The 24,407-nt window shown below is 35.1% G+C and overlaps 1 protein-coding gene across 1 annotated transcript; it reads right to left on the bottom strand.

Moving 5' to 3' along the window:
• Positions 1-356: 356 nt before the first annotated feature.
• LOC128682396 (uncharacterized protein) lies at positions 357-23,387 on the bottom strand. Its single transcript, XM_053767048.2, has 7 exons — positions 23,030-23,387; positions 17,830-18,182; positions 13,342-13,411; positions 12,053-12,123; positions 5,087-5,296; positions 2,353-2,516; positions 357-1,876 (listed from the first exon to the last, which is right to left on the bottom strand). The coding sequence occupies exons 2-6, from the start codon at positions 17,983-17,985 to the stop codon at positions 2,388-2,390; spliced, it is 636 nt and encodes a 211-aa protein (XP_053623023.1). The 5' UTR covers positions 17,986-18,182; positions 23,030-23,387; the 3' UTR covers positions 357-1,876; positions 2,353-2,387.
• Positions 23,388-24,407: the final 1,020 nt, after the last annotated feature.

The following is a 24,407-nucleotide window of genomic DNA, read 5'->3' as shown; positions in this document are numbered from 1 at the left end:
CTATCTGCTCACACGCCGAGTGCGCCGCAACCACGTATTGTCAAGCCGGGAAAACAGGAAACAACAACTATGCCGAAGATATCAAGACATGGAAGAGTAATCAAACCTTGTGTACGCTTCGCTTGAAGGGGGATAATGTGGAGCCCACAAACAGTTGGAATAGAAACAACGCGACGCGACGCGCGCTCCGTTCAGCGCGCTCCCCACCACCGCGCGAGTTGTGCCGTGATGCGAATTACGTGTGCAGTATCAATGTTGTACTATAAATATATGTAAATATTGTAAAATAAATTATTCTACTTCCATTCTTCTCATTGGCATTTTATTTCGAGTAGTCTAAGCACACTACATTACTTTTATCCGTCATTTAACACGTAGACAGAGAAAACTATAGACGTTATACGAGTATCTTTAATTTCGCTCATACAGGAGAGAAATGCGTATTGGAAATAAAAGAGAAGAAACGAGACAGAGCGCTACAAGAGATATATCGTGTCTCTTGTCTTGTCTCTGGAAAGCCAGGAAGTTACATGGTAATCTTCCGTCTCATTTGGCTACGCTGGCTTGTCTTTAGTTTTCTCTGTCATTGATTATTCCCATCAAAATTGCACAAACCACAAATCTTTCAAATTTTGAAAAATTTAATTTCGCTTAAACTACATTAATGGCATTTCTTCCTTTTTCAAACCGAACAAACTTCCAAATCTAACCTATTACTTAAATAACAATAAGTACTTACTAAGAATTTTTTGACATTCCGTCACAGCTACCATGACCATGCAAGTAATTCGTACAGAATGACAACAACACTTGATTCTGCGGCTAAAATTGAATTTAAGTCATTTTCATGACAATTTTTTTCAACAGTAGCGACGCCCTTAGTGGCCCATATAAGTTGGGCCTGTGCTTGTTCATCTGTGCTTGTCACTTTAGTTAACGTTTAGTTTTACCCGTCTCACAAGGATCCATTGACATTTCAGTGGTGGCGCCACATACCATCTAAATAATATTTTTTACAGCTAACAAATAGTTCGCTTTTCTATCACGTGCCAAAGAATTCTTGTCATACAGTTCTTGCTTGCGAATACCACAATCGCGGAATTCGGGGTAAAAATAGATATTTAAGTAAATTCTAGAGAGGACGTAACACGAGTATCGACTAGTTGAACATATTATTATTATAAACCACCAATACGATAGACAAATTTGTTAATAAGACTTACTACGCGGAATAAACGTGTAGCAAATAAATGACAAAAGTTCACTGGGTTGGCAACACTAGGAATTATCAACCATTCACGATAATTTGTTCTTTTTAGCGTGCGGGTGTGTGCCATTGCTGGGCAACGGCTTCCCCTTATTTTTTCCACAAATCTCTGTCGAGGGCACCCTGTTGCCGCCTCCGCAGAAACCAGCATTTGGTATTGCAATGAAATAAATATATTCAATAAAAATCCGACTTATATACTCTTTTTAAACGCATTATAAGCTCAAATTTCCAAAAGCATGTTAAATATAATTAAATCTAATCATTTTGAATACGTAAGTAACGTATTTTTATGCAATTAGAAATAGATCTAAACACACTTCGTCAATAAACAATCTCACTCTAAAAATGCCAACCGCCAGACCGGAATAGGAGTTCTAATTTCAAACATTTAAAATTCAAAAATGGAAAAACAGAACGCTCTTTATCTTCGGGCGGACGATTCCCGCGTAAAAGTTCTCGAAGACGGCGAAGTAACGGATGTACTCTTGCGCCCGGACGCGCCAAGCGGCCGCCATGTTGGATAGGAAACCGGAACCGGATCCGGTGCGCGCGCACTGGCAATGGCGGACAATACGGTAAGGCGGGCTCGCGCGCTTCAATGCGGCCCTGAAAAATTTAAATGTTTATTTTATTCATAAATTATCAATAGCACTATCAATATTGTAGATGATTTTAGATATCAAACTCTATAGTTTAAGAAAGTTTGCCAGAAAAGTCGATTGTATTTTTTTTATATAGATTAAAAAAATACAATCGACTTTTCTGGCAAACTGTCTTTTGGTTGGCAACGTTGGATATTTATCAATCAATCATAAATTTATATTTGGTATTGCAATAGCAGAAAAATCCGTTTTCTACTATTTATAGACAGCATTGTTATAATTTCCCACTGATAATTCTTTTGATAGCCTATACATAACATATCGAACAGATAACGTAAATTGTGTTTCACGAATGTTGGATACGGCTAACTGGCCAATTTCACTGACAAATTTACTTAACAGGTTATCTGTCAGATTACAAATTGATATTTATTTTTTCAGAAAGTGGTTGAACAGGCACATAAGAAATTATAATGTTACCTGTGATATTCGCGCGCCTCGGCGTCGGTCTGACGTCATAGCGCCGTGTCAAACATCTGCAGCGAGCGAGTGATGACGTCATCCTTCAAGCATGACTCCAGAAACTCCTCGATCGTGATCACGCCGTCCTGGTTCAGGTCCAGCTTGTTAAACACTCTGTCCACCTGGAGAAAAAAAAATAACTTCATTAATTTAAATAATAAATCTAATTTTCGCCAAACGCAGAAAATTTAGAAAATGATAAATACCTATCATAACGTTATATATGCGAGGATGGAGCACGTAACCTAGCCTTTTGCACTACCCACCCTAAGACATAGCCTATCAACATATTCCAGCACCTGCCGTGCATCTCGTGGACAACCTAAACCTCAGCTACAACGGTGGAGTATCAATAAAGTAAAATATGGTTGTGACATACAGTCACGTGAGAAAAGGAACGGAAGGAAGGAAAGGGAACTGGTCATCTCGTTTCTTATATATTTTTGTGTAAGTTAATTGTGTTTCACATCGAGATATATATATATTTTAATCAGCACTCGGATCACAATCATAACCTGTTTTGATATACCTTTTGACGTAGACGTTATGTACGTACATTATGTACTTTAGGCATTTCTTCTCGGCGGTAGTCGTTCCGAAATGAAAGAAAGAAAGAAAGAAAGAAAAATGTTTATTCGGTGCAATTTAAATGTACAATAGAACACCAACATATCATAATGTACATGACAATGAAATATTTAAAAAAAAAAAACACCAAAAAGGTCTCCGCTCAGCATATGTCGCAGCGTGAGCTACAACGCTGGTCTTCCGCGGATGCCTTAAAACTACAAAAACACTGACGATACAAAACACAGAAACTAGAAATAAAAGGTTATTTTGGCGCTATACTACACTGTGCTGGGTGAAGCAATTTGTAATGTGATGTACCTACTTCAATAAAATAAAATATACTATTATATAATAAATAAATATAACAAAAAATTTTTAGTAATTACTTATGGAGCTGCGATTTATGTCTTTTGAATATTAAGAATATGTCTTTTTAGTTTATTTTTAAACGTTTTTAATGTCATGCTCTTTCTAATAGGTGGTGGGATGTTGTTCCAACACTTGGTCGCAGCATATCGGAAACTACCCCTAAAAGCTGCGGTTTTATGTCTGGGATATATAAGGCGATCAGGGTATCGACCACGTTCAGTGAACTTTAGTTTTTGGAATAAATAGGGTGGGCTTTCTTTCTTAATTACACCAAAGAGCAGGGCTGCAAAATGCAGTGTTCGCCGGGACTCCATCTTAAGCAGATCATTATTGTTCAAAAAAGGTGTTACGTGAGCTCTATGGGGGATGGCAAAGCAATACCTTGCACAAGAATTTTGAACCCGTTGTATGAGTTTTTTGGTACGAGCAAGTAAACACTCTCCTGTTACAACGTCTGCGTAATTTAATTTAGACAAAATTAACGCTTCACATAAATAAATCCGCGTTTCCGCATTCAGATAATCCCGTATCTGATAGAGAACTTTCAGGCGGTAGTAACAATTTTTTACAATCTCGGTGACGTGCCTTTCAAATAGCAGTCTACTGTCCATTACAACACCAAGGTTTCTGGCTTCTGCAACTTCTTTAATTTCAATTTCTTTCAGTTTGATAACGGGTGTATGACTCTTGATATTAGAGGATTGTGCGTTAGTGCCCATTATTATATACATGGACTTTTTCGGATTCACTACTAATCCATTGGCATCAGACCATTTCACTACTTGTGAGAGATCACTATTAATCTGATTTACCGCAATGTCTGTATTCTCTGCATTGAAAGTTTTGTAGATTTGCAGGTCATCTGCGTAGAGGTGGTATTTACAATTTTTTATGATCTTCGGCAAGTCCGCTGTATAAAGAATAAATAATAAGGGTCCTAATATTGATCCTTGGGGGACACCTTTATTCAAACATTCATTTTTTGAAATTAATTTAGTCCCATCAATAGAAGTAATTTCCACTCTTTGGTAGCGATTTGTCAGGTAACTGGAGAACCATTTTAGCGTTAAACCATCAAACCCATAATACACGAGCTTAGCCATAAGTATGGTTGTATTAATGGTGTCAAAAGCACGACTGTAATCCAGCAGCACGAGGATCGCACCTTCACCAACATCTCTACCTGCCAATATATCGTCAACCACGTCCAGGAGAGCTGTAGCCGTGCTTCTGCCAGGGCGAAATCCAGACTGCTTAGAAGGAAGTATATTATTTGCATCTAAGTATTGAACAAGCTGCAGAGTAACTACTTTTTCTAAAATTTTAGATAAGAAAGGTAATATACTTATCGCCCGGAGGTCCTTTAATTCTTTTGGATTGCTAACTTTTGGGAGTGGATGGACTATAGCGTGTTTGCTAGTAATGCTAGTAGTTTGTAGCTTGTGAGAAGTAACTATTTAATATAAAAATTGACGAGTAAAAGTGCCTGTGAGGGTCTAATTTCAGAATAAATGATTTGAATTTGAAGAATTGTCACATTTGTGACTCTTCCACAAAATTAACAAATTCACACAATATTTATTGTTAAAAAATCAGAACTAGAAAACCTTTGTACCATTAAAATAGCATTTAAAGAAAAGAAATTAACTCACTATAATAAACAAGTTTGACAGTTCTAGCTATAGGCTGACAGGTGTCAAACGTGACCTAAATTGGTCCTACTTAAACTTCACCATTCGCTATACGAGTATACCTGTTCGTTAGCCTTAGCGTCATCAAGACGTGCAGCAGGCGACCCTGGCGAGGCCCTCCGCCCGAGTAGCTCGTGGACAGCCACAACGACCTCGGCCAGCTCAGATCGCGTGATCGCTCCGTCTCCGTCCACATCGTAAAGGCGGAAGGCCCAGCGTAATCGCTCGTACACAGAACCTCTTAGTAGCGTAGATAGTGTTACTAACAGCTCCTGGGGATAAGAAGATAATTTACATCGGGTATGGCGACCTCGGTGGCGCAGTGGTAAAGTGCTCGCCTCTGAACCGAGAGGTCCCGGGTTCGAACCCCGGTCGGGTCATGATGGAAAATGATCTTTTTCTGATTCGCCCGGGTCTTGGATGTTTATCTATACATGTATTTGTTATAAAATATAGTATCGTTGAGTTAGTATCCCATAACACAAGTCTCGAACTTACTTTGGGGCTAGCTCAATCTGTGTGATTTGTCCTAATATATTTATTTATTTATTTGTGGCGTTCCAAGCGTTTAGTAACCACTTGGGTGATATTATAGTTGGTTGATCATATTGAATAAAAAAAAAATCATTAACTTTACTCACGTTTGTTGGAAAAAAAAAATCACAGTTCACACTGACAATAATCAAATTGTCGGGAAACAGACATTAGTTTTCTCCCCATTTATAATTATATTGGCAAAATTTATACATAATAATAATATCCACTTATAATTTTTATTTACTTTATCCGTATGTATGTATGTATAATATATTTATATACTTTTATATTTTAGGTTACACACTGATCTGTGTTTATAATAGCATTATTACATTCCGTGTCAATTTCAACCTTGACGTTGGCAAAATCATCGTTTTGGCGAACGATGCAGCCATGAAATTAAAAAAAAAAACAGACATTGAAAGTTTAAACTGTAACAGCCAGAGTTCTAGTCACTAAACATACAAGACGTGAAGATGAGACGTATGAATGTATGAAAACGTAGCCCTTTGCGTGTTTCATTAAAATCACAAATTGCCAATTTTCCGCCATTTTTCACAAAATCTCAGATACCTATCTCGTAAACTAGAATCTGTTCAGAGGTACCCTTTTTCTTGGATGGAACGCCACATTTCTGTTTGTTAGAAACAATAAATAAATATTGTATTAATAAATAAATAAATAAATAGTATATTAATTGTATGATTAATTCGGACTGATCGCATTGTGTAAATATATTTTGAAGTAGTTGTTATGACCGGTGAGACATTTGCCGCTATTTTTGTGAACAATCAGTCCTCTATGGTTAGGAAAAGAAAGGAGAATAAACGCTGTTGAAATGTAAGTGCGTTTTATTATTTAATTTATCTCTATTATAATGAATAATTGTTTATCATCACGCTTATTCATTGCATAACACTCGTTATTAGAAAATTCAAGTAAATCTATGTATATTTCACGTCTGTAACGCGGGAATAGTTGACAATTTCAAATATGCCCAATGAACCTCTAAATTTATTTGCCATGTTCCCGGCTATCCTACATATTGTATTATAATTTTATATAGAAAAACAATAAAATGTAACTATTACAGAAACCAATCGAGCTTACCACTAATTTACCAACTGTTACAAATTATAATCGAACAGACTCTAAAATACACGGGGCTCGTATGGCAGTGGGCACAATTGAGTGACGTGATTCTTAGTATTTGTCGTTGTTGGCAATAGAAATACTATGTAGGTAGGTATATTATCTGTTATACCTTGGGCACGGTACCCCAAAAACCACATTGGTACCTACAATACCAACTCATACAGTAGCTATGTTAATATTTTTATATTTTAGTAAAATATAAAAATGTCTTTTGAATGAATATTTTTTATTTACTTACATACAATGGTGGAAAAAATCAGTAGTGTTTCACACATTTGGCAATTTCTGACGTGTGTAGGATAGCCGGGAACATGGCAAATAAATTTAGATGTTAATTGGGCATATTTGAAATTGTCAATTATTCCCGCGTTTCAGAAGTGAAATATACACGTTTACTTGAATTTTCTAATAACGAGTGTTATGTAATGAATAAGCGTGATGATAAACAATTGTTCATTATAATAGAGATAAATTAAATAATAAAACGTACTTACATTTCAACAGCGTTTATTCTCTCTAACCATAGAGGACTGATCGCTCACAAAAATAGCGGCAAATGTCTCACCGGTCATAACAACTACTTTAAAATATATTTACACAATGCGATCAGTCCGAATTAAACATACAATTAATATATTATTTATTTATTTATGTATTAATACAATCTTTATTTATTGTTTCTAACACGTGCAACAGACAATGTAACATAATTATTAAAAATTAAATTGAAATTAAATTAGCATTAAATTATAAATTACAAATTACTATAATAGCTTTCTTTAATTTGTCTATGTTTAATGTTACTCGACCGCGTTTAATTTCTTGTTCCAATGAATGTTTTGAAACGAATATTTGACAAATGAAAATAGAAACGAAATGTATTTTTGTAGCAATACTAAGAGGGAATTATGCAATTATAACCTCAAAATGGCGATCAGAAATTACGGTGCAATTTTTACAGCCAATTAAAAGTATTCAGCGCGAGTCGAAAGTTTCGAACTTCGTTGCAGTTTCAGCTAACTAGTTTCAACTTTGCCATTCAGTTTCATGGAAACTGGTTAGTTATTTGAATGGTTTCCACTTCAATAGCTCTTTACAGTTATAGATCTCAATGCTAGTTGAAGCATGCTAATGTGTTTTGTCGCGTTCTGTCAATGTCAAATATTGTAATATTATATTGTCTGTGATAGTGACAAAACCTAAGGACAAAACATACATTCCCTGTTATTCATAAAAAAGTTAAACAAGTTTTATTTGTCAGACAAATTAAAAATCCCCGACTTTTAATATTCATTTCGATACAACTTTTAAACAGCCGAACAGATTTTCATGAAACATGGCTAAGAACACTCTGGATAATATTATCTATGACACAAAAAAAAAACTAAATTAAAATCGGTTCATCCGTTTGGGACAGATACACAGACACGTTAAACTTATAACATCCCTCTTTTTGCGTCGGGCTTAAAAATACTTTAGACATTTTATTCTGAATCTAGAATATGTGTCATCACTATCGCGCTGTATAATATTTTGACAGAAAGAGACAAAACATATTTTAGTTTAAAGCATAGATTACTATCCCATCCAAACTAATATTATAAATGCAAAAGTAAGTTTGTTTGTTTGTTACCTCTTCACGCATTATCTAATGTACCGATTGTTATGAAATTTGGTACACGGGTAGAAAATAACCTGGAATAACACAAAGGGTACTTTCTATCCCGAAATTCCCACGGGAGCGAAGCCCCGGGGCGCATAATAGAATAATAATCTATGGCTTAATGTATGTTTTAACTTTTATATGGATATCAGGGTTAAACTAGTGTAAAATAGGTACCTATCCCTTAACATTTTTATGAATGAGGTTTTGAATAGATTTTAAAAGGCTTGGGTTTAAAGTTTTTGATTTGTCAGGATCGTATTAACTAAGTGGTAATCCCTAGTCTCTGTCTACCTCCATAGGTATAGGCTAGGCTAGGCTCCATAGTTATAACCTATATATATGCTCCATAGCTAACGTGAAACAAAAAACACGTCATTGCGGTCCACACGTTCTTTTTTTTTACAAGAAACAGCATTTACGTCAGTAACGTGCTTGTATGTTTCGTGGTAGACCTTGCATACCATCGTTATAGACGGATCTACCTTATTCATAGTCGGACTAAGTCGCATTTCGCCTAAATTTAGGCGAAATATCATTTTTATTCGCACTATGCTCAAAGCAAATTACCTAGATCACATTATGCTTAGGACCGATTACAGTAGGTTGATGTACGTTATATATTTTGTATGAAATGCAAAAAATAATCATTCCTTGCAGCTGCGATTTTAATTATAAATAAATAAAATAAATATATTAGGACAAATCACACAGATTGAGCTAGCCCTAAAGTAAATTCGAGACTTGTGTTACGGGATACTGACTCAACGATACTATTATAGATAAACATTCAAGACCCGGGCCATTCAGAAAAAGATCATTTTCCATCATGACCCGACCGGGGATCGAACACGGGACCTCTCGGTTCACTTTACCACTGCGCCACCGAGGTCGTCAAATTATCATCTTATAGTAAACAAGAACACGTTTGCACATAACATTGTACAGGTAGTTACACCATTTGGACAACGTTGTGCATCTAATAATGTTTTAATGTGTTGGTAGTAGATTTTGGTGTGCTCTCAGTGTTGCCAGAAGTCCTGAGTTTGGATTACCACCAATCACAATGATGTATTTTCCATATAACATTTATTTTGAATAAATTGCTAGTGGTGCAGTAAAATCGATATATTACAATCGATTTGGCCTTGAAATTGAAACTCGTATCTAGAATAGTTTATCACCGTTGCTACTTTAATTGTTTTGATGTTCCAAAGACATAACTGACCGTGCGAGTGAAGCGAGCGAGCTGTACAATTCTACTTGGGGGCAAAAATACATTTTTTGTATGTATGTATGTTTGTGACGCGATAACTTTCGAACCGTTGGTGCGATTTTGATGAAATTTTAAAGGTATGTAGGATCTGTCAATAGAATTTTCAAGTTCGTGGCGCATCAGCATCGATTGAGTGGTTTTTGAAATTTTCATAATAGCCTGCATTTTCAGTAACTATTATAAATATACGCCCAAACCTTCCTATTTAATAGCTTTATCTATTTAAAAAACCCGCATCAAAATTCGTTGCGTAGGTTTAAAGATCTAAGCATACGTTAGATTCTTCTTCATAGTCGTATTCACGGCTGAGGGTCGTGGTCATTACTTGGAATGAAACACACACAACTTTCTTGGCATTATTAATGGATAGGTTTGCCGTTGCCTTCTTCATTTCACACACAAGTTGATAATCAACCAGTGTGCAGGTTTCCTCACGATGTTTCCCTTCACCGGAAGCAAGTGGTGGTCTATGAAAACTACTATATATGAGTCAGATTGGTATACAAACTCATGTGGCACGAGTAGGATTCGAACCTGGGACCTTTCGATCCACAGGCGGGCGTCTTAACCATTACACCACCACCGCTTCCAAGCTTAGATAGACAGTAACTGTTTTTTTATCACTATCAACTATATAGTATGACATATAGTTGGCTTTAGCATCTCTCTGTTTATAAACTTTCTTTGAAACCACGCTATGGACTTATGTTTTAACCCCCGACGTAAAAAGAGGGGTGTTATAAGTTTGACCGCTAAGTGTGTCTGTCTGTACATATGTGTGCGTGCCACCATAGCTCATCAATGGGTGGATGCGGTTTTTTTTTTATTTGATAGCTAATTTCTATGCGGTGGTTCTTAGATATGTTCGATCAAAATCGGTTCAGCCGTTGTAGCGAAGTTAATATTGAATGTAGCGGGTTTTATTTGTCCAACAAATAAACTTGTTTTTGTAGTTGTGTAAAAATAAGGTCCCCGAAGCGCACTATATCATATTTAATAGGTTTGTTTTGATCACAGAAAGTGTTCGGATCATCTAAATTGTCCATTGAAACAAGTGTTCATTGATATTGTCGAAGTTTTTATTATCGTTGTGAAAGTCTTTGTTTTTCTATTGCTGTATATGACGGCTAAATTTTAAAGTTGAACCGATAAACAACATACTTATATTACAAATGCGAAAGTCTGTCTGTTCCGCTTTCGCAGCTAAACTTTTGTTATTTTTTGGAAATTATTTTTATAATTATTGTGTGACATATGTATACAGGGTTACTGGTATCTAACACCTAACCTTCCAAAGGCGCATAAAGTACATACACTTTTGTTCTGCGACTTTTGTCTAAACGTAATAAATACAGAAAATAAATCCTAAAAAAAAAAAAAAAATCGATTCCGCTACATAACGCTACTGTACTGTCTCGTGTTGCTTGGCTGTTACATACAGTTAACATGTGTACAATCGCAAATTTTTATATGAAAAAAAAAAAACTACGAATCACGAAAAGTCGTAGAATAAAGGTTGCTTGTTTTGATGTACCCAAGTAGTCTTTAGGAGGTTTTGCGTTTGATACCAGTAGCTCTGTATACTTGTTGAATCAGTAAGCACTGCAGGTGGAGGGGCATAACTAGACTTATCCCTCCGCTAAAACAAAAGCGAAACACGTGTTTAGCTTGCACGGGTAATAAAGCTACATGAACTTGGAGCAGCTGCCACGCCGCGTTCTTTAGTAAAAACTGTCGTAAAAAGCAATCAGGGACATATAATTTCCAAAAAAGGTTCATTTCACAATTGATTGAATTCTTATCATATTATTTATATTCTGTACAACAAACACACATTTCACATACATAGTACTATTGGACAATAAATCCAAAATACGTTAAACAGAAATGATTTTTATGAAGACTGTCGAGGTCGTTTAATGGTGCCAAGAAAGTTGTCGTGTGTGTTTCAATCCAAATAATGACCACGGACCTCAGCAATGAGGAATACCGACTCTGAAGAAGTCGAGGTTGTATATAGAAAATGCTATATTAATGACATCTCTGTCAAGTTTTTTTTTTTGGTTTATTCCCTCGTTTTATTGAGGAGGCAAAGGGTACTAGCCCATACAGCCAAGTCTTTTAGATCCCTGTCAAGATTTATCAATGAATTGTTTTTTTTTTTTCTAACTATGACATGTGTCATAGATTTGTTTTTTGCGTGTGGTCTTGGACAAAATCCAAGGTGTGCACGCGATAGTGCGCACATGTAACCCTTCCCATCCCCTGCCCGCAAAAAATTTTTGAAAAATTTATAGTAACTTTGATGGGGTATTTTTTTGTTGATCCATGGTTTTAATTAAATGAATTTATATATAAATATATAAATAAAAATAAATATTTAATAATAAAACTTACTCTAAAGCTTATAGCCCCGCTGCAATTCACATCAAAAGCTTTGAACACGTAGTGTGCGTACAGTGCAGAGTCTGGAAAAGATAAATTATATTATTTTAATAATACTCTGGGCTTTGGGCCGCGAAATTCCCAAGCAAATCTTCGATTTCACCACACAATAATGTAATCTGCAGCCAAATTCTGGTATTTGTTCACCAAAACGGATCGGATGCGGTTCGTCTTTGTTACAGCTGCGTTAGTAAAGCGAACTGTATTCTGGTCGTTTTAATTTTAACGTTTTTATAAAAGCTACTCTTTCACTGCCTATGCGAAACCGTTATTTTTGGCATTTCAACAAACTCAGAACCGTAGCGTTTCGGCCTGAACAACTGTCACAAAATTAGGTATCAGGGGGGCTACCATCACCTCTTAACATTAGATTAAATAAGAACGAGAGAGACATGGCGACCCGTAACACAGGATCTTCGGAACCTAGCACGGGCACCACCACAATATATCTGTGTTACAACTGTTAATTTAATGTTCATTTTGTATTTTTGTGGAGAAAAATAAATACATATTATTATTATCTATTATTAAATTTAACGCGATCCGCTTTACGACCTAAACTGAACTGCATCGCAAATTCGTACCATCGACTTAATTTTTTGTATGAACGCGATTCATTTTAGGTGCCTAAATTTGAACTGAGTTGCATTGGAATCGTTCCGTAAAAGTTGATTGTAGGCCTGCTGTATTCTGGGGGCTTACAATCATCTCTTATTGTTCCTGAACTGATCTGCATCGCAAATTTAAGTGGATCGCGTTAAGAGGTGATGGTAATCCCCCTGCTCAGCTCATATTAGAGAGATAACATATGAAACAAATAATTATCTCTGTCATATCTGCATGTTCTCCGTACGTTCGTGGCCGCGAAGGCCGGAGTCAACGTTAAAAAAGAACTTTAAAATGTTTTTGTTAATAAAAGACTTCAGTCTCTATGTACTTACGTACATACCTTATGCGCTTTTGGAAGGTTATGCGTTAGATACCAGTAACTCTGTATATAATTAAGCGTATAGAGAATGACATAGGGTACTTACCTTTAATTCTGAAAAAACTATTGTTCTCGAGTGATTTGCGAAAAACCTGTATTCTATTGTAGATGGCGCTGTGTGTATTTTAAATGCGCTATGGATATTTTTTATTAACTATCACAAACCCATTTTAACATGGAGAAAAAAACGGTTCCAGAGGGCAATTAAGAGGACGAAACCGCGGTTAAACAACTAATCATGGATATGACTTACTTCCATGTGGGAAGAATTTCGCATATATGTCCTTGAATGATTCTTCCTGCACCACGCCCTCGGGACATTCCTGAAAAAATATTAGTAAAAATATGTTGTTATCATGGCCTATATCACATTTTACGGGACCATTCAAATGCAGCGCAGGGGGCTTACCATCGTCCCTTAACGCGACCCACTTTACGACCTAAACTGAACTGCATCGCAAATTCGTACCGTCGACTTAATTTTTTGTATGAATGCGCGATTCATTTTAGGTGCCTAAATTGAACTGAGATGCATTGGAATCGTTTTATAATAGTTGATGGTAGACCCCCTAAAATAACACATAAGGTACTTTTTTATGTGCTCAACCAATCTTTTTGGAATTTTACATATAGATGTAGTTTGAAGTACGGCGAAGGACATAGGGCCTAACTTTCATCTAGGAAAAACATCTGACCCCGTGAGAAATTCACGCGGGTGAAGTCACGCGGCCAAAAGCTAGTAGAAAATATGATTGAAAACTTTTTATTGCTATTGTTTTTTTTTTTTTTGTGGCAAAAACTCAATAATATGCTGTCAATAAATAAATCTTTTTGTACAATTTATTAATGTTTCGCGCTAGGTTGACGTCAGAATTCACACTAATATTATAAAGAGTTAAGCGTTTGTGAGTTTTGTATGTTTGTGGCTGGTAATTTCCAAAACTGCCGAACCGATTACAAAAATTCTTTCACCATTACAATGGTACATTATCCAAGATTGCTATAGGCTATATTTTATTTCAAAATTGCCACGGGAGCGAAGCCCCGGGCAACTTCTAGTTGATGAATAAAGGCCAGGTCGTTATCCATATGGAATTAAAACAAAACATTAAACCATTAAACCAAATAGGTAAAATTTAAGGTCGTCCATGGGTCGTTCACGCGAAATAGCGTGTCATACGAACGAACATGTAAAACGAATCGACCAGTCGACCCATAGGTGCTTATCAAAATTCGGGACACTTACTACTGATTATCGAATGAAACTCGATTTTGTAGCAACCGCATCTCGTTTAAACTCGAATAATCCTACTGATATTATAAAATGCGAAAGTTTGTGAGTATGTATGTGTGTGTGTGTGTGTGTGTGTGTGTGAGTATCTTTGTTACTCATTCCCGCAAAATATTACAGACAGATTGTTATGAAATTTGGTACACGGGTAGAATATAACCTGGAATAACACATAGGGTACTTTTTATCCCAGAATTCCCAAGAAAGCAAAGCCCCAGAGTTGAAATTTCCCACGTCACTTCAGTTTCTATGACAATGCATTACTATGATAAGCATTACCTGATGGTGCAACCCGGATCGGCTCCAAACTAGGTAACTCCTCAACGGTTTACAGCACGGACATGGGTTTTTTGTTAGGCGATAAATGCCACAATATTACTCTGACGACAAGAAAAGCTTGTGACAAAAATTTCATTTTTATAAAAAACTTGTTATATTTTGTTCTTCGTTTTATCCGTCTTATTTAATACGACTGTAAATTATACGGCAGAATGAAAGGAATGTTTCGATGTTTATTAATTTAATTAAAATTAAAATTGAAAGTCAAATTATTTTTTAAGTCAAATAATGTATTAACTTAATTAGTTGTCTCGTCTTATATATATATATATATATATATATATATATAGGGCCTCGCCACGTGTGATCAAGGCATTATTTCGAGACGCGAATCTATTTTGATTCCGACTGTAATAGTGTTGTGTATTCGATCCGAGTCCTAATTTACCTGTTATTCGATTTAGTACTCGGTTCGGACGTGCGGCTGTATGCCAATACAAACAAACTTACTGACGTGTATTCGGTAGTTTTAATGTATGTCGTATTCATTGTTGCGTTTGTCCACGAGTTCGTTCTAGCGGAGTTTAATGTAGTTTTTTTTGGTTACGTTTTAATTTTTTTGACTTATTTTTTAATAAGTATTTGTTAGTCTTTTTAATTAGTTTAAATAACAAATATGTGTAGTAAATTTTGTTATACGTTAATTGTAATTTTCATTAAATACATAATTGTACATAATTATTATATAATCATGATCAAATAGAGCCACTTTTGTACTGAACAAAAATTAAAATAAATTAAAAAAAACATACAATTTAAATAAATAAAAAAACCTAATTTACAACAACTATAATTATGTATCTCTTTGTGAATAACTGTAAAAAGACATCCATGTGAAAGTCTGTGTGTTTGTCCTTCTATCACGTCAAGCTGAGCATTGGATTGAGGTGATCTTTCGTGTGGAGATAGTTGGAGAGTGGCATAAGTAACTTTTTACGGGCTATACATTTTGTGAAAACACTATTCGCATTAAAGACCCAAATAAATGTTGAAAATATCCGCAAGATAATTCTTATGATAGTACCAGTAAGTACCATGTATTGACGTCATACAAATGTAACATTGATTAATATAATAAAATAGTTCAAAAAGTGTTATATGGGATGTTAAAAATTGTTTATCTCAAGAAACACTTCCTTGTTTGAATTTTTTAAATGACTTTGGACGAAATGATGAAAAAAAAAATTGATGTGTGAGTTTCAGCCTAATTTTTGAATTTTGAGAGAATTGGACCTCTCCTACATCCACAACAGTAAATTAAACTGAGTCTAAACTGGCATTTTTGTTAATATATGTATACAATTGTTACCCCTTTTTTATTTTTATATAGTTTCTTTTTAATTAGTTTTTTAAATTAGATCTAGTTTTAATTCTTATTAATTTCTTCTTTAGCTCTCCTACATATCGTCAAATTTAATAGAATTTACGTATGCTAACAAAGCTAAACTAAAAAAAAAATAATTAATTAAAGTGTCAATTTTTTGTTTGCCACTCTGGGTCGGGTCGGGAGGTTCCCTCTATTGTGGTTGAGCTTCACGATGGCTGACTCACGCGTCAACTCGTGAACGGGTGCTGCCGGGGGAACTGGTCAGCTCGATCTTTTATTAAAAGTTTTTTTTGTTTGGTTAATTATACATATATATATATATATATATATATAAGTATATATATTTTCCTTTCATCAGCACTTGATCACAATCATAATATGTTTCAGTATACCTTTTGACTATGTACTTTATTGTGTACTTACATTTACATTTACATTTATATTTAAAAAATGGTAAGCCCTTCTGGCATAATAGGGACCAACACTGTTTGAATGAGTTTCTTTCGGCATTTCTTCTCAGCAGTGGTCGTTCCGAAATGCTAGTAGTTTATGACGTGAAAAAGTGCCTGTGAAGGCCTAATTTCTGAATAAATGATTTGATTTTGATTTATTTAGAATTTGTGTGTTACAATACAATGCATTTTGGATTTTTAGTGTAAGTCTATGTATTAAGTATCTACATTCTCGCTGTTTGTTTTAAATTCTGTTACTTCCTAGCTAATACTGTATTTTATACTGTATTTTCCTTGTCTACGTTTCTAAATTATAAACATTCTGTGTGTGTATATTTTGGGCTACAACCCAGTTCTTCTTAATAATAATGTTTTGTTTTGTGTAATGGCTGTAACCTGTTTTGCACACGTTATAAAATTAAATAAATCTTTTATTTCCAAAAGTAAAATGTCACTTTTTTAAACATTACAAATCATTTGTCTTAGTTAAACAGCGATTGCACGTATCAACGACGAAGCAAAAAGGTTCAAGCATTAAAACACCTTCGCATTATTTTTGGATCGAGACTAAAAATAAAATCCTTGAATCGTTTTCAATGGCAGAAAAACGGAACTCCGTAAACACGGACACTCGTAAACACGATTAGGTATTTACATTTGCACGACACATGTTAAAACTTTAGGTATAATGAATTAATTAGTTTTATTTTTATCGATTTGTTTGTTTTCTTTTTGGATATGTCGTGGAGATGGCGTGATGTACTACTACTTAATAGCCAATCTATCAACGCCATTTTATTTACACAAACAGAAAGAATAAAAATATGTCATTCGATAATGAATATTTATAATCGACAAAAAAAAAATACATAAACTTGCAACTAACATATCGACTTAAAATTTAACAATCAAGTACCTAATAAAAGATTTGGCGAAAAGGCGAACAGCTCAGCTAGACATTTTTCATACTTTATTTTGGTCTTTTCTTATTCAGGATGGATGTTCACCATCTACCATCCATAAGGCATTCAACGTCTGACAAAAACCCATGTCTGCGCTGTAAACGGTTGAGGAGTGCTGTAATCGTTTGGAGCCGATCCGGGCTGCATCGTCAGCACATGCTTATCATAATAATGCATTGTTATGGAAACTGAAGCAACGTGGGAAATTTCAACTCTGCAGGTCAACTGGAAGTGGGAGAAAACTAACTTGAAAGATTTGAATACAGACAACGGAACAGGTGAAACTGAATAAAAACTTGTAAAAAACAGAGTGTAATGTGCATATTATAATACGGATGGATATGGACAATATAGGTTAACATTAACTTACCGTTTTGAAACCTCTGTACATGACACGAATTTCTTGTTTGGAAAATTTCGTTTGTCTACATAATTCTTCTAAGGCGACCGGTATCGGCTTAGGCGTCCTGCTCGGCTCCAACTCATACGCGTGCTCCTCCACAGGGCTCTCTGGCGGGGTCGCCATGTTGTTTTACAATTCCGAATTCAAAATAACATAATTCACAACTTGAAAATCTCAGTGTATTTTTCACGACAACAATTGACACAGATTAAAATTGATTTGTAAAAAAAATGTTTTTTTTTCTTAATTTCCAATTTAGAGAGTTTAGTGAACACTTAAATGCTTTTTGGATGGATGGTCTGAAAGGCAGGATGCGGAATCTGAAAAAAAAAGAAAAATCTATTAGATTAAGATAGGTACCTAACCTATATGAGCACCTAGAGTTGCGCTTCGGAGCTTCAATCCTGTAGGAATTTCGGAATAAAAAGTACCCTATGTGTTATTCCAAGTTATATTATAACCGTGTACCTAAATTTTACAGCAATCCGTCCAATAGATTTTGCGTGAAAGAGTAACACACATATACACACCCTCACACACATTCCTACGTCTAATAGGCAGAATATGATGTACCATACCCTTTTAACAACTCTGTATCACCATGTTCTAAGGAATAAATGATCTATCTATCTATCAAACTTTTGCATTCGTAGGAAGGACTAGCTTCCCGCAAAGCTTCAGGCGCCAGGTAAAACGATAAACAAAACTACTGAACGGTTTTCACCAATACAGGTTACCAATATAGGAGGTTTCGGTGTGTAAAAAGTGTATTATGTTTCATCTGAGTGAAGCCGGGACGGGCCGCTAGTGTTTAATAAATTAGTAAAGTAGGATGGTATATAATAACGTAAATACATTTGTTCGTTTAGTGCACCAAAGCACGCAAACCGAAATGGCTGCGTGGCAGAATTCCTTTGCGTTTCTCATGATACATCGAAATTACATTGAAACATGTAAGATTTTTTGAAGTGAAAACTTGTTTAGCGGCTTTATGCGCTTATTGTGATGGGTAAAAAATGACAAACTCGCGTCAGGACAAACGTGACCTGATCAAAACTTCGTAAGACGTCAAAAATGCACAACGTTAATATTCAAGTTTCCACATCTGCCGGCACTCCCGGAGTGTAACCCGTTTTTTTAACAAAATACTTTTATTGCCGTCTAGAGTTTTGGGGAATGATTGAGCATCTACTTCGTGTCGACTCAAGTAATTATTTGTAATTCTAACTAATATTATAAATGCGAAAGTAAGTTTGTTACCTTTTCAAGCTCTATCAGCCAATCTTCTTGAAATTTTGCATACATGTCTGAAGTATGGAGAACGTGGGAAATTAACGCGGTCGAAGCCGCGGGCAAAAGCTCGTTATGTAATAGTTTTGAGTAGTAGTTGAGCAAGACAATCAGTCCGTGTGCACTGCATCAGATCTCCCAGCGTGCACGAGTCTTCACTGAGCTAGACGGGCAGTCCAGAAGAGACTTTTCATTGCTGTATACTTCATTCGAACACAAACGTCATCTAGATAAATTATCATAATCTGTATCTGTACATTAATCTAAAAGTAATGAAAAAAATATTACTAATTAAAAAAATAATGAAAAATAAGTATTAAAAAAAAAAAGTAAGAATTCGGCCGCCGGAATTTCTCACGGGAAGAGTTATTTTTTACGGGATGAAAGGTGTCTCCTTCTACATACTTCAAACTACATGTATGCAAAATTTAAAGAAGTTTGGTTGAGTAGAGCGTGAACAGGTAACAAACTTACTTTCGCATTTATACGTGGTAATATTAGTTAGGATTTGTAAATAGTATAAAACAAAGTCGTTTCCCGCTGTCTGTCCCTATAAGATAAAGCTAAGATCTTTAAAACTATGCAACGAATTTTGATTTTGTATTTTTAATAGATAAAGTGATTCAAGAGGTTAGGTTTATGTGAATAAATAAGTGTTAATAATTACATCATTCATTAATTAAAGTAAATGACCTTCACAGAGCATCGAAACGGTGGATCCAAGTGGAAGGCACAACACAGTTCCTTGTTACCTGTGACAACTTCCTTTTCATTGACGATCAATAAATCGCACGGACAGACTTTAAAGTAGGGTTGCCAGCTCGATTATTTTAATATTTTAGTAAGCAAAAGTACTATTTTTATAAATAAGTTAACAGAGGTAAATAGTTTTCCCAAAGATAAGTTCAAGATATGTGAGAAAACAACTACCAAAAGCGAAATAAGAAACAATATGAAATACACACGAAAAAAATATTATTGCACGTGTCGTATTACATATGTATCTACTAGCGAATACCTTCACATACAGATAAATCTGAGACTTTTATAACATTTAACAGGTTACATTTATTATTCGACGAGCTCGGTGGCGCAGTGGTAAAGTGCTTGCCTCTGAACCGAGGGGTCCCGGCTTCGATCCCCGGTCGGGTCATGATGGAAAATGATATTTTTCTGATTGGCCCGGGTCTTGGAATGATATTGTGGATCTATATATGTATTTGTTATAAAATATAGTATCGTTGAGTTAGTATCCCATAACACAAGTCTCGAACTTACTTTGGAGCTAGCTCAATCTGTGTGATTTGTCCTAATATGTTTATTTATATTTTATTTATTATGTACTAGCATTTGAACGCGGCTTCGCCTGCGCATTTTTCCTACGGGAACAGTTTTTTCCGGGATTAAAGGTAGGTCCTTCTCCACACTTGAACTATATGTATTCGTTATTCCAAAAAGTTTAGTTGAGTAGAAGCATGAAGAGGTAACAATCAAACTTACTTTCGCATTTTAATATTAGTTAGGATTTACATAGACCCAAGACCCACATCGATGACTTCGTCCGGAGCGAATCCTGGGTGGACCATCAGCTCATTTAACATAGTCATGCAATGTTCTGGAAATAGAATTGGCGAGGAAAATTTCAACTCTGTAGGACAAGCGGAAGTAGGTCAAATTTGACTTGCAAGATTTGATTATGGACAGACATCGAGACAAGTGAAACTAAATACAAATCTGCCTCTAAGTACATCTACTCTTACGGGTCTACTGTAAGAGATTTGATTTGTACTCATTTTTATAATGTAAGTAGCTTATGCCCGCGGCTTCGCCCTCATTAATTTCCTAGGATGAAAGGTAAGTACTTTATGTCCTTCTCCATACTTCAAACTACATGTATTCAAAATTTCAAGAAAATCGGTTAAGTGAATAGAGCGTGAAGAGGCAACAAGACTTTCTATAACTTTCGCATTTATAATATTAGGATCTATATTTAAAGTGTCTTGTTCACAACTGATAAATACGTAAACCTTGTAAAAAAAGTGACAACCCTATATGAAAACTGGTTCACCTGATTGTTCTTTCATGGCCAACTTTATGTTGCTTTGTGTCGTTTTAGCATCCCAAGGTGGATTGATGTGAGACAGGCGGACGGTCGTGAAATTACAACCGAAAAAAAATTTCTTGCTTGCTATACTGCGGCCCTGAGTCTTCAAATATTTTTTTATTGCGCTGAACCCTGGGCTTCGCGTCGCCACAGCCTCAAATCAACCGGACATACGCAAGGATGAAAGAGTGCAACATCTCTCACTATCACTATAAATATATATAGTATAAAACAAAGTCGCTTTCCGCTGTCTGTCCGATGTATGCTTAGATCTTTAAAACTACGCAACGGATTTTAATGCGGGCTTTTATGGTGCGATTCCTGATGAAGGTTTAGATGGATAATGTACTAGCTGCGCCCCGGGGCTTCGCTCTCGTGGGAGTTTCGGGATAAGAAAAGTACCCTATGTGTTATTCCAGGTTATTTTCTGCCCGTGTAACAAATTTCATAATAACCAGTCCAGTAGATAATGCGTGAAGAGGTAACAAACTTACATTCGCATTTATAATATTGATTGATTATTGTTTCACCCGAGCGATTATAATGTTAAGCCGATCTGGCATGATAGGGACCAACACTGTTCAAATGAGTTTCTTTCGGCATTTCTTCTCAGCAGTGGGGTCGTTCCGAAATGCCAGTAGTTTGTAGCTTGTGAGAAATAACTATAAATATAATTATTGACGAGAAAAAGTGCCTGTGAAGGTCTAATTTCTGAATAAATGATTTGAATTTGCGACACAGGGACGGGCCGTTTGTAGCTAATAATCCTTTATTCCTTCCTAGATAGGCGCCCTCGGAAGGAATCCCCAACTTTGATAACGACCACGACCTGATGGTAACCATCACCATCAGAACTCTATACGTGGTTTTCATCAAAGCAATCCTCATGTCAATCAGTCATCTACTTAAGTACTTCATAAAAAATCCTGTCCGTATTGTAAACAGTTGAGGTTTATTGGGGGCAAGATCTCACTGACGACGAAAGGCTGTGGCAAAATGATAGGTTTGTAAAAAAAAAATCTTTGTCCTAATCTCCTAACTAGCTTTTGCCCCGACTTCGCCCGCGTAAGTTTCACACGTGAACCGCTATTTTTCCGAGATGAAACGTATGTAAACAATATTTATGCAAAACTTCAAGAGGATTGAAAATTAAATATAATGAATTATGTTTATAAATGTAATGCAATAAATATATTTTTAACAATCATGCTTTGTCATATAATTTAAAAAAAATTAAACTGGTTGTTAATAATATTTTATACGTTAATTCACAATACAGAAAAACGAATTAATTAAGTTCTCTAAACAAATTACGTACCTACCTATCAAGGTTTTTTTCCTCAGAAGTATTTTTGTAAATTATACGTGTATAATGTGTATAATATGTAAGACATATTTATAAAGATTTTAAATATATTTACTTAATTCGTGAATATTTTTTAACTTTTAATTAGTTAATTAATTTGGTATTTGTTATTAATTATTTTTGGTATTTATATTTATGTAAATTTAGTATTCATTAGTTAATTAAATTTAGTTTTAATTAGTTTTATTAATTAGCTAATTAATTTAATTATTGGAGTTAATTAATTTTTAGTTTTTTTATTTTTATTTGTACATATAACCATAATTTGTAACTTGATGGCAGATTATTAAATATTACATACCTAGCATACATTTTTAATGAAGCTATTAAAATTGTATTATTGAAAATAAGCTCCAACATTAAAATAAATGTATATAGGTATTTAGTCTTATTAAAAAAATACTTACTTGTTTAGAAGAATAAAGCCAGAAAATATTTTCGAATGTACACTTCACATTGTAAATTACGATTAAGATTTTAACAATAATCTAATTAAAACACAGACACGAACACTCGTAAATCTATCTTTTTTCAAGCTGTCTCACTCTAGTGGGTGCTTTTGGAATACGTCCGCGAAATAGATTGACACAAAATTAGCAATTTGCACTGTAATATGCGTGTCCATTTATTCATAATATGAAAAATAATAACAATAAAGCCATGATTGAATTCGACGCGCGTTATTTTTTTTTTTTGCTATGTGATATTGGGGCGTTTAAAAATCAATACGCGGCCTTTCTGACGTCCGCCTCTGCCCGGGAGCGGGCCCGTACTAAATGCGAACATAGTGGTGCCCTCTACGCTACCTTATCGATGTTCTTTAAGATAAAATTAAATAGAGAATGCATTTTGCTATTTGATTTCGGAATGGCTGGAGTTTGCGATGTGATTTGTACGATTTGAATTTAGAATAAATTAGAACAACGACATGGCATCTGATTTTTATATCTTTGCCGATGTGAAATCGGGTCGTATTTATTTTATTTATTTGAAAAGGTACAGTCACAGATACATGACATCTAACAATTCTTAATTTCACATTATGTCTATCCAACGTAATCCTAACCATACTGTATATAACAATTAAAGGATAACAAAGATCAATACACATTATACAACTTTTTTACACAAACATGTTTTTATATCTGTGCACAAAACAATTAATCAAAAAAGAGAGGAAAAAAAAAGATTTTTTTAATTTGTTACCTACACATAATTTTTGAACTTTACATAGCTAGGTATGGGATATCATATAGTTGACCAATATTACTAGTTCCATTATATAAAACACACTACTTATATGTACAAGGGACTGTGTCCTTGATTATTATTTACAAGCTTTTATTTAGGTTCACCTATCCTGGGGGCTTACCATAATCTCTTAACGCGACCCACTTTACGACCTAAACTGAACTGCATCGCAAATTCGTACCATCGACTTATTTTTTTTCTATGAATGCGATTCATTTTAGGTGCCTAAATTGAACTGAGTTGCATTGGAATCGTTCTGTAAAAGTTGATTAGGCCTTCTGTTGTCTGTAATCCTGTAATCAAATCTTGCAAGTTAGATTTCTCCCACTTCCAGTTGATCTGCAGAGTTGAAATTTCCCACAATACATTATTATGATAAGCAATGACATGATGGTGCAGCCCGGATCGGCTCCAAACGAGGGAATTCCTCAACCATTTACAGCACGGATGTGGTTTTTTTGTCAGGCGTTAAACGCCACAAGATTTCTCTGACGACAATAAAAGCTTGTGACAAAAAATATATTTTTGTCAAAA

This window comes from Plodia interpunctella, chromosome 30 (assembly GCF_027563975.2).
Source record: "Plodia interpunctella isolate USDA-ARS_2022_Savannah chromosome 30, ilPloInte3.2, whole genome shotgun sequence".
Classification (NCBI taxonomy): Eukaryota; Metazoa; Arthropoda; class Insecta; order Lepidoptera; family Pyralidae; genus Plodia; species Plodia interpunctella.
This window is presented reverse-complemented; position numbering and strand designations above follow the sequence as displayed.

Excerpts from the sequence above, each read along its gene's own strand:
- LOC128682396 (XM_053767048.2), bottom strand. The coding sequence starts at position 17,985 with ATGGCGACCCCGCCAGAGAGCCCTGTGGAGGAGCACGCGTATGAGTTG. Across the intron at positions 12,124-13,341 it reads GAAATTCTTCCCACATGGAA|ACTCTGCACTGTACGCACAC; the intron begins GTAAGTCATATC and ends TATCTTTTCCAG. Across the intron at positions 5,297-12,052 it reads GCGGGGCTATAAGCTTTAGA|GAGCTGTTAGTAACACTATC; the intron begins GTAAGTTTTATT and ends TCTTATCCCCAG.